The sequence below is a fragment of the Molothrus ater genome, chromosome 5 (assembly GCF_012460135.2).
Source record: "Molothrus ater isolate BHLD 08-10-18 breed brown headed cowbird chromosome 5, BPBGC_Mater_1.1, whole genome shotgun sequence".
Taxonomy (NCBI): Eukaryota; Metazoa; Chordata; class Aves; order Passeriformes; family Icteridae; genus Molothrus; species Molothrus ater.
In genome coordinates, this window is record NC_050482.2 from 2,569,954 (window position 1) to 2,581,236 (window position 11,283).

Below are 11,283 nucleotides of genomic sequence, written 5' to 3' on the forward strand. Positions count from 1 at the left end.
ATGCATGCATTGACCTCAATTGTGTTCTTAAACAAACCAGGAAATGTGCTCACAGCCCACATGCAGGATGTGTAAAATGTGCTTCAATCAGTCTGTTGATCTTTATTTCTGCCCAAATCTGTGAGTTAATATTTGAGCACGTGAGCACACCCATCTTTTTGTGATAGCAGAGACCTGGTGAGTACAGCTGGTGTTTGATCATGGTAATCACCTTGCCTGGGCTTAACTCTGCCTGGGCACAAAATCCCTGAGACTTTGCCTCTGATCCTTCTCCGTGACCTTTTGCTTTCAAATGCTGCAGCCTCGAGCTGGTATTCCAAAAGATCTGCTGGAATTAACACTCCTCGTTGTGCCTCAGTCACTGAGAGCTCCCTGTCCCTTCCAATTCACTTATTTTAATATATCCTTTATTGGTATTTGTTGTGCCATCCCTGGACGTATCCAAGGCCAGCTTGGAGCACCCTGGGACGGTGGGAGGTGTCCCTGCCATGGCTGGGGTGGCTCTGGGTGGGCTTTAAGGTCCCTTCCCACCCAAACCCTTCTGTGAATTCCATGATTTCTCCTGCTGCTCATTTTGGAATGCACCAACATGAGAATCACAGAATCATTAAGAATCTTTAGCCCATCCAGTCCTGCACAGCCAAGGCCACCACTGACCCTGTCCCCAAGTGCCACAACCACATGGCTTTGAAATCCCCCCAGGAATGGGGACTCCAGCCCTGCCCTGGCTGCACAAGCCTTTGAGTGAAGAAATCTTCCACAATATCCAACCTCAGCCTCCCCTGGTGCAGCTTGAGGCTGTTTCCTCTTGTTCTGTCACTTGTAGCCCTGTTTTGGTTTGTTCTCTAGTGGATTTCCCCATGGCCCTGCAGCATCTGCAGCACTAATTTACTGCATGTATATTTTTTTTAATTATTTGTTTAAAGTAACCAGAAAAAAAATGGATTAATTACTTAGACATGTTTAAGCTCTAAGTCGACTTTGTATCTGATAGGAATTTCTTTGGAAGACTCTGATGAGGATGAATTAATTCATGTTCAGAAGGTGCAGGAAAAGCAAATTGCATAAATATGAGCATTAGGTTTTTGAACCCTTTTAAACACCTTTTTTTTTGTTGAAGATCTTTATCCAAGCCTGTCAAGTAGTTAAAAGTGTTTCCTAAATGTTTCTTATTCTGTTTCACATATGCTTCAAGATGAGAATTCAGAGAGGCTTCTCTCATGATAACAGAGAAGGAGAAGCCTTTTATGATGGAAATATTTGCAAGCAGGAGCAATTGTTTTTCATAATGAACTCCAGCCCATCCTCCACGTGCTGCAGCTGTAATTGTAATTATTTTTACTCACTGTTTGCCCACATGTCCAGACAGTTCCTTTGAAATAATTCTTAAACGCCGCTATAAAATCACTTCAAAATTACCTTCTCTGTGTGCCTGGTTGGGAGCCAGAGGAGGGGGATAAATGGCAGATTCAGAAATGAAAAAGTTAACTGACACTGGCTACAAGAAACAAAGGAAGAAGAAAATTTGCTAGAGGGAATAGAGCAAGATATTGAAAAGCAAATAAGTGAACTAATCCGATTTCCTGGCGGTGAGTCTGGGCACTTGTGCTCGGGCTGAGCACACTCTGTGCTTTTCATAAATTGAATTTATTGACTCCTCTTTCTTCCCTATCTTGCTTATAATTATCTCCCCCTCTCTTCTGTGTGCTCCTTATTTCTCATGCTGTCTGTAATCTCATGTCTCTATCTGTCCTTTTCTCCCCTCTTTAGAAAAGCCCAGAGAGTTGTTAATTCAGAGGGGTTTGACACGTTGGTGTATCTTGCCTTGAAATCTCTTCCCAAAGTCATGAGAAGCTGGGGAGATAAATTAAACTCTGTTATTAATGTTTGCATGTTATTATAATGATAATGCCAGTAATGGAGAGGAAAACTTAACCTAATGGAGCCATTAAGGGGAAGATATTTGGATTGTGTCTGGCATTTATTTATGCTGAAGTAACTCCAGCCAGACCATCCATGGCTTTTTAATCCTTTCTCCTGGTTTTCCAGCCATGGATATGGACTTTTAACTGTTAAAATACACATTTTAGGGGTGTTTTTCTCAATTTTTCCCCCTCCTGGGTTACAAGAAGTTCTGATTCTTACATAAAAACACAACTAGTCCACGGTTTAAGAAATCTGTGCAATAATTTCCTGTTAAACCATTGAATTCCAGAAGGATCCAGGCCTCTGCAGGCAGGTGAGGTTTAAGAGTACTTAAAATAACAACACCAGCAGCTGCTGGTGCCTGGCAGCCTGGCTACAGAATGTTATCCTTTAGCCTTGGATAAAGTGTAAATAAATAGTGTAACCACTATTTTCATTTGTTGGATCAAGTGGGTCCTTAATTATGCATCCTAAATAGAATAAAACCAGGATTTTAGCCTCATCTTCCAGTATTTTGATACCAATTTCCAGTCTAAGAGAAAAATAGATGGAATTTGTGGATCTGGAAACACTGAATTGAAATGAAGCAAAAAGACCTCATCATTTAGCACTGCCCTCATTGAAGGAAGTTTATTGTGGACCAGCTTCCCTCCCTGGGGTTATGTAAAAAAAATAATAAATTAAATGCACTAATTTTAAAAGGCAAGCAAAAAAATGCATTAATTTAAAAAGGGACCAGCTTCCTTCCATGGGCTTAGGTTAAGAAAAAAAAAAAAAGGAAATATTTTAAATGCATTAATTTAAAAAGACAAGAAAAACACTAAAAACCCCAAAATGTAGATAAAGCCAAAGCAAAGCTTGGAACACCCCTGTTTGTCTGAAGGTGAAATTTTGTGGGCAGAAATCTGGATGTGATGAACAAATATCTGCATTTTCTGTCCTTTGGACACTAAACAAAAGTAGACCAATTTTTCTCAGATCCCTTGGGAATTTCCTCTGTTAACTTGTGCAGTGTTAAATCAACATAAAGTTAATATTCAGCTCAGAGATGGCTTGGGGTGAGTCTGTAACTCCTGTGCAAAAAGGAATTTTCCAGGTAGAGCTTTCCAGAAATCTCCATGGGGGTGCCATGGATTGGAGGTTTTGGTAACAGATGAAACTTCCCCAGATTTTTGTTTGCAGATGCACCCAAGGAGCTCAAAACTGAACTCCTTTTATTCCTCCAGCCTCTTTTTCTCCTCTTTGGATGCTGGTGGAAGATTTTGTGGGCACAAGGACAGGCACCACCTCTTTGTGTGGATGCCTTGGAGAATTTTAAAGTCAGAATTGTTAAGGTTGGAAAATACCTCCAGGATCATGGAATCCAAGCATTCCCAGCACTGCCAAGGCCACCACTGACCATGTCCCCAAGTGCCACATCCACATTTTAAAGGGCTTTAAATCCCTCCAGGAAGGGGGACTCCACCCCTGCTCCCTGGGCAGCTGGGCCAGGCTGGACAATCCTTTTGGGAAAGACATTTTTCACAAAATCCAGTCTGAGTGCAGCTCTTAACCCTTGCAGGAGCTGGGTGGAATAGCACAGTTTACTGGACTTTTTAGGAATAATATGAGAATTTGGTTGAAGCCAAACCTGACTTGGTTTTAATTCCCTTTGTTGTTAATTTTCCCTAATTTCCATGACTGTGACAATGCAGTCCAGACTTCCAGGGTGTGTAGTGTTGCTCAGACACTCGAATCAGCTGTTTGGAGGATTTCAAGGTTTCAATTTGGGCTTGTTCCTGACATAAAGCCTCAGAATTATCAAATCTCTTCTTGCCATTTCTTGCAAGGAGAGACTTATAATTAGTCCTTACTCATTTGATGGGTTTTGTGGCAAGAAAAAGGGTTTGGGTTGGAAGGGGCCTTAAAGATCATCTCATTCCAAACCCTGCCATGGGCAGGGACACCTCCCACTATCCCAGGGTGCTCCAAGCCCTGTGCAACCTGGCCTGGAACATTTCCAGGGACAGGAAACCTGGTCTATTGAAAAGAATTAAATTATTTTTAAGGTCCTTTCCAAGCCAAACCATTCCATGCTCTGTGGTTCTGTAATGAAGCCCACACTGAGTGCAACATGTTCAGACTGTTGGGGTTTGATTCTGACTCAGCACCCAGGAAGGAGCCAGGTGAGGGATACTCAGTGTTGGATGTTTCCAGGATATTTTTCCTCAAGAGTTTAATTGCTGGGAATGGGATTTTTCTTACTCTAAGGTCAGGTGTTTTAATTTCCTTTAATAGCCACAGCACTAAAGCCATGATAGCATGAGGGGAGATGAAAATGGATCATTAGTGAGACACTTCAGGCCTCCAAACCACTGCCTTGTTGAGTGCTCAAACTGCTTCACTCTGCTTCTGGGACTTGTCTCTGGCATGATGTGTTTATCAACAATGTTTTTGCTCTGCATTTTTACTTTAAAAAATGAAGTTTCTAGGGGGGAATTGTAGCCAAACTTCAGAATAACTTGGAGTTACTGAAATGTGTGTTTCTCCCTGTCTCTCCCCTCCCCTCTGATGGTTTTTGCAGCAGAGAATGCTTGGGAGAGGAGGATAAAGGCATTGTCCGAATCAAGCACAAGACCATCAACTAATTTCAGCAGAAGAGCTTTTTTTTTTTCCTCCCCAAGAACGACCCAGCAGCCCATTTGCAGGGCAGCCCAATAAAGAGAAGAAGTGGAAGAGCCATTTGAAGGGCAGCATGCTCAGGGCTCAATCAGCAGGAGCGCTCGGGAAGCCTGGCCTGGATCTCCTTCCATCAGAGCTCGCCCGTCCGAGGCCGTATCAAAGCCCACTTATTGCTGATTGAAGGCAGAGAAAGAAAAGAGCCTTTCTCTGACCTCAGAGAGGGGAAATATCCTTCAAATGCTGCTATTTCACTGGAGGATCTCCTCAGAAACATCTCTCTGTCCGAGGCAGGGGTGTAACCCTTGCAGCGCCGGGAGGGACGCGGCCGTTCCTCGGAGCAGCCCCTGGTCCCGCTGTCAGAGTTCTCCTCACAGTGCAGAATTGCAAATTGTGCTTTAACTTATTTCCCAAATGGCCTGGCTTGATGAAGTCTCTCTCTGCAGGCCTTCTGCTGGAATGATGTTTGTGACCCAACACTTTGGGTGCTCCATGGCCTTTGTTCCCATGGGATGGTTCTGTTGTGCTCCTCGCTCGTATCAAGTGCTGACGAGAATGCCTCGCTCTGTACCAACAATAAATCTATTTTATGCACAAGATTGATGCTGCAGTCTGTCTCCCTTCCCACTCCTCGGGGGTGGATGGTGTTCCCTCTGCTGTGTCAATCACGCTTTCCCAGCAGATGTTGTTGCTGAAGCTTTTCAAGCACAGACTTTCATGCACAACCAGCCCTGGTGTCAGGAAGGGGGCTTGGATTGAGCTGTTTTCCATCACAGCCACCTAAAAGGATCCCACGTGATGGGAGTGTTGTGATTTATCCAGCAGCACTTCCCTCCTTGGGAGATGCTTGTGAATGGAGCAGCACAAGCTCTCGTTGCCTGAGAGGGTGTGGGTTCCCCATCCCTGGGAGTGGCCCAGGCCAGGCTGGATGGGGCTTGGAGCAACCTGGGGTAGTGGAAGGTGTCCCTGCCATGGCAGGGGGTTGGAATGACAGGGTCTTAAAGTCCCTTCCCACCCAAACCATTCTGGGATTCTGTGAAAGGCCAGAAACCCCCTCCAAAACCTCCAAACCAGCTTTGTGCAAGCACCCAGTTTCCTTTCGTTCTTTTTCTTCAGCTAAAAACTGCCACACTCCTTGTCCCAAGCAGTCTTAGAAAGGACTTTTTACACAATAGTGAAAGTAATGATGTCAAATGAGCAGCGAGTCTGGAGCCTTCTGCTGTTTATTTACCTGTTCTCCCTCTCTAATTGGCTGTGTTTGAACCTCATCCTCCTGAACAACTGCGGGTGCACCTGTGGATCTCATTAATTATTCATGCAAAATATTACCAGTGACTTTCCTAATTATCAAGATGCTTTGTGAGCACTGTTTAATTAAGGAATTTTTTTTTTAATGCTGTCCAGAGAAGCTGGAATTTTTTTTTTTAATTTTTTTTACATGCCAAGCAACTGTAATGTTGGTGGGAGGGGAAGATCCAGGAGTTCAACATCAGGTGCCAGGTAAACTGCTCAGGGAGAACAACAGGGACATAAGCACCGTGTTTACACAGTGCCTTGCTGTAGTGTTTACAAATCAGCTAACTCACAAATCCTTCTCTCTAATGTTCTCTTTTGTAACAGAGAGCCAAGAAGTTGCAGAGCCAGCCTTGCCAGACTCAGAATTGGCAGCAAAATACAGCATAGAGGAAAAGCAGACGTTTTTTCAGGCCAGATGATGCTGTAAAATCAGGGGAAGAGCTGTGTCGGGAAGGAAGGTCTCTGTTACTGCCAAATGTTTATTGGTTTCTCATCCTGACAGCCTTGAGCAATGAGAGTCAGCCTTGCCTGCTTTGTTCCAACTGTGTTTGAGGTGTTGTGTTCTTTAAACATCTTCTGTGGCATCAGGGCTGGCATCTGCAGCCTGCCGGGCTTGGGCTTGGGCTTGGGCAAGGCTGGTGGCAGCAGCAGGGTAAGGAGTTTAGAAATGGCCCTGGTGGTGGTGTGGGCTGCAGAACTGTCCTTGGTGTGGGCTTCAGAACTGTCCTTGGTGTGAGATTCAGAACTGTCCTTGGTGTGGGATTCAGAACTGTCCTTGGTGTGGGCTTTAGAATTGTCCATGGTGTGGGGTTCAGAACTGTCCTTGGTGTGGGCTGCAGAACTGTCCTTGGTGTGGGCTGCAGAACTGTCCATGGTGTGGGATTCAGAACTGTCCTTGGTGTGGGATTCAGAACTGTCCTTGGTGTGAGATTCAGAACTGTCCTTGGTGTGGGGTTCAGAACTGTCCTTGGTGTGAGATTCAGAACTGTCCTTGGTGTGGGCTGCAGAACTGTCCTTGGTGTGGGATTCAGAACTGTCCTTGGTGTGGGCTGCAGAACTGTCCTTGGTGTGGGATTCAGAACTGTCCTTGGTATGGATTTCAGAACTGTCCATGCTGTGGGTTTCAGAACTGTCCATGGTGTAAACTTTAGAACTGTCCATGGTGTGGACTGCACAACTGTCCATGCTGTGGGCTTTAGAACTGTCCTTGGTGTACGTTCCAGAACTGTCCTTGGTGTTGACTGCAGAACTGGCCATGGTGTGAGCTTTAGAACTGTCCACAATGTGGACTTCAGAACTGTCCATGCTGTGGGCTTCAGAACTGTCCATGCTGTGGGTTCCAGAACTGTCCTTCTTGGTGTGGGCTTCAGAACTATCCATGGTGTAAACTTCAGAACTGTCCATGTTGTGGACTGTAGAATTGTCCATGGTGTGGATTTCAGAACTGTCCACAGTGTGGGCTTCAGAGCTGTCCATGGAGTGGACTTTAGAACTGTCCATGGTGAGAACTGCAGAACTGTCCATGGAGTGGACTGCAGAACTGTCCATGGTATGGATTTCAGAACTGTCCATGCTGTGGATTTTAGAGCTGTCCATGGTGTGGAAAACCTTTGCCTTTAAAGTAGTGCAGTAATTCTGGATATTTCCGGTGTTTCACCACCACCTCTGCTTGTGCCACCTACACCTTCTCCTTTTGTGTACCTGCACCCCTGTCCTGCTGTAGGTGTTTGATTTGTTTGATTTTTTCCTTCTCCTCACTTGCTGAAATAATAAAATCTTGGAAGTTTCCTTTTTAGCATGGAAAACCTTTGGAGAAATTTCCCTCCTGTTCATGATTTTAGGATTCTGTGACCTTTTTTAACACCTGCAGATCCCAATCCAACACCAGCTGTTGGTGACAGCAGGAACTGCTGGGACAGAGCAAGGCCAGCCTCCTTCACCACCAGCAGGGACAGAGACAGTGGAGAAGTGCCAGGATTTTTGTCCAGGGTGTCAGATGTGATTTGCAGGACCCAGAAGTCATGGATTGTCCTGTGCCAGGTGACAGCACGCTGCAGTTCCCTGCCCGTGGGCAGTCCTGTTCCATCAAAAGCAGACAAGGATTTTGATTTGGGCACAAGCAGCTGCAGATGTGGATTTTGTGACCTGCTCAGTCCATAATTTGTGGTGGTTTGTGCTGAGCTGACGCTCTGGGAGTTGGCTGGAGACACAGGAGGGGATGTGGGAGGGGAGAGCAGAAGAGGGAGAGGTCCTGCAGCCAGGAGGGTCCTTTCTGTGCCTCTCTTCACACAAAACCCTCTGGGGCCATGGCCAGCACTGCTGACACCACTCATGTCCCTGCTTTCCAGGAAAGGAGCTGGGGGCTGTTCCCACTGTCACAGCAGAGCTCAGGACAGCAGTGAGTGGCGCCAGGGCAGGATTCCCCTGGGGCAGGGGTGCTGAGCACGCTGCTGCTCTCAGCTCTGTGCTGGCTCTGTCACCTCCCTGGCTGCTCTCACAAGTGTCACCCAGGGCCTGGCAGCAAAGGGCAGCTCTGGCTTGATCACCAGAGCTCTGGAGCAGCATCCCTGGGGAGGAGGGACAGGACCTGAGCTCGGCCATGGTGTGAGGGGGGACCTGGGTCTTCAAGTCCTTGAGGGAGGCAGCAAAATTCCAGGGGAACGTGGGGCACTGAGCCAGGGCTCCTCTGCAAGAACGTCAGCTCCATGTGAACAAAGACATGGTAATTAGAGAGGTAATTAGTTTGGTAATTACTAAGGTAATTAGTTTGATTCTCTCTCAAGCCAGTAACTGCTGGGAAGTGCTGGAGGGAGCACCTTGAGTTTCAGGCTGCAGCACCCCCTGAGGTTAACCCTTCACCCCCTGCTTGGGAAGCTGCAGCTGGCATTGCTGGAAATGGGAAATTTTTGAGGGAAAATAACCCTAAACCCCCAGTTTGTCAGAGGTTTTGTGCCCAAAAACTTCTGAGCCACCTTCTGATGACACCCAGAAGTGCTTGTGCCGTGATGCCATGGTCAGGGCAGGAGTGAAGGCAGATCACCCAGCAATGGTGTGTTTGTTGCAAGGTTATTTCCTTTAGAATGCTGGGGACACCTTTGGGGTGGGGACACTTCCTGGGGAGCTGTTTGGCAGTGTCCCAGTGTCACTGCTGAGGCTGATCCCTCCTCCTTGTGTTGGATCCCCCCCATCCCTTCACCCCTGGGCTGCTTTGCTGCTTCAGCAGAGGCATTCCATGGAACCCCTGACTGGTTTGGGTGGGAAGGTCTCAGCTTTCTGTGGTTGAGATGACCCCTGAGGCATTAAAAGTCTTTTTTCCCAGCCCCACAACCAAAGAAGAAGTTGAGATTCCTCAGTTCTGCTTTTCAGGGTTGTTTATTTTCTCTTATCTATGACATTCTTTCTCTGACCTGCTGACATCTGTCCAGCAGGTTGGGTTGTGGCACAGTCCCTGCCCTTGGGGTGGTGTTGGCTTTTTATACCAAGAACTACCTGTACTTTATTTACAATAATTTTCCAATACCTATCACCTGTGTTAGACAGTCTGGCTCTACTCTAAACCAATCCAAAAGTGCCAACGTCACAGCACAAGATGGAGGACAAGAAGGAGAAGAAGAAGGACAGGACACACCCAGATTCCTCCATCTTGCCTCTTGAACCCCCATTCTAAAACCCCAAAATTCTACATTTTCACCCTGTGACAAATTCACTATCATCCTACTCAAACTCTTGTGGCTTGTAACTCCTCACACAAAGTTGGGAATTGTTTCCATGGGCTAAAATCAAAGGCACAGGTGTTTGTGACTCTGTGCCAAAGTCTCTGAGCTCCTGCCAGGGTCTGGAATCACCCAGGGCAGCCAGAGCAATGTCCTGGGTCCTGACAGGAAGGGACCTTCCAAATCATCTCATCCCACACCCCTGCCATGGCAGGGACACTTTCCACTGGGCCAAGCTGCTCCAAGCCCCATCCAGCCTGGCCTTGGAGCCATTTCCAGCTTGGGGTGCAGCTCAGCACCTGGAGATGAGTTTTTCTGCCTGTGTCCTATGAAACCAGGCATTTTCAGCCCAAGAAAACCATCCCTCCTTCCTCACCACATCCTGTGGGTGGACAGGGCAGTGCAGCTGTCCCTGATGATCCCAAAATGAAGCTCAAACTGCCAGTGCTCATTTGGGAGGCTGGAGCTGCAGGAAGTGGATCTAATTCCCCAGAAAACTGCAAACGAAGCAGATTCTTCCTCGTGTTCATCTGTTGCTGGTACAGAAATAGCAGGGCTGGGAGGGACTTGGCACATGCTGGAGTCCACTATTCCATAAAAACTGATGGAGGAAATTCACAGGTTCCTTCAGCTCCTTGCCATGTTGTTCACAAGTTTGATCGTGGTGGAGGGATCAGATCTGCTAAAGGTTCAGTGGGTGAAGTGTAGTGGGAGCAAGGAATGAAAGTCCATTAATAGATGAAAATATTTTTGCCAGACATGAGAATTCACTGGGTCTCTCCTGTTTGTCAGGTAGTGAGAATTTTTTCTCCCCCCTTCTCAGTTTTAATGTTATTAACACTTGGCCTGCTTTGAAAAGGTCAAAGTCAGCTTGAATGTCCTCTAGTCTGACTCTTGGTGAAAAGCAGGCAAACAAGAAATCTGTATCCCAGAGCTGCCTTTAAACAGCAGGGCCTGATGAAGGAGTTTGCAGCACTGGGTGAGCTCTGGCTGATAGCCAGGCAGTGTTTGAGGCCAGGGAAAGGGCTCTGAGCTCTGTTCTTGCTGAAAGTCCCACTCCTGGAATTGGGCAGACAAATGAAACCTCTGCTTTTGCCTGAAAAAATTACCTTTGCCATGAGAAGTCTGTGACCAGGATGCAGCTGCAGGAGCACAGGAAAGGAGCAGAGCAGGAGAGATTTTTGGTTTTACACCGTGGAAGTTGATCCTGTTGCTGTTTTTGGGAATACTGTAAAGTGCTGGGAATGGGGAACCTGAGTGAGGCTGGAGCAGTTAGATGGAAATTATTTAGAAAGAAAACCACTTTTTTAGCATCAAACAGAAGGGAAATCTCCCATCTCCTGTGCTTTGGTCCCAGTTTGGTCTGGGAGGAGCAGCAAGGGAATGTTGTGGCAAACGGGTGCCTGAGTTCTTTGTTCCTGCAGGTCTGGGGTGAAATTGCTGGAGAGAGGGACAACAAGGGATATTAAATACCCTGCAGTAAAAGCAGAGCTGGCTGGGATCCTCTCCAGGCCCGCTGGAGTGGGCATTTTCCTGGGAAGCACCGTGAGGTGTGGGATGTGCCTGTGATCAGAATCATTCACTCCAGCAGTGAACTCCATGTGCTCCTTGGTGTCAGAACCCAGGACATTGCTCTGGCTGCCCTGGGTGATTCCAGACCCTGGCAGGGGGCTCAGAGACCTTGGCACAG

General features: G+C 46.9%; 1 protein-coding gene across 2 annotated transcripts in view; it reads left to right on the plus strand.

The window, feature by feature from the left end:
* The window catches only part of CHCHD3 (coiled-coil-helix-coiled-coil-helix domain containing 3), a 144,785-nt gene extending 139,602 nt beyond the window's left edge, over positions 1-5,183 (plus strand). For both annotated transcript variants that reach the window (XM_036401498.2, XM_036401499.2), the window contains one exon: positions 4,490-5,183. In XM_036401498.2, the coding sequence (XP_036257391.1) occupies positions 4,490-4,516 (27 nt within the window). In that variant the 3' untranslated portion in view covers positions 4,517-5,183. The remainder of the gene's footprint in view (positions 1-4,489) is intronic.
* Positions 5,184-11,283: the final 6,100 nt, after the last annotated feature.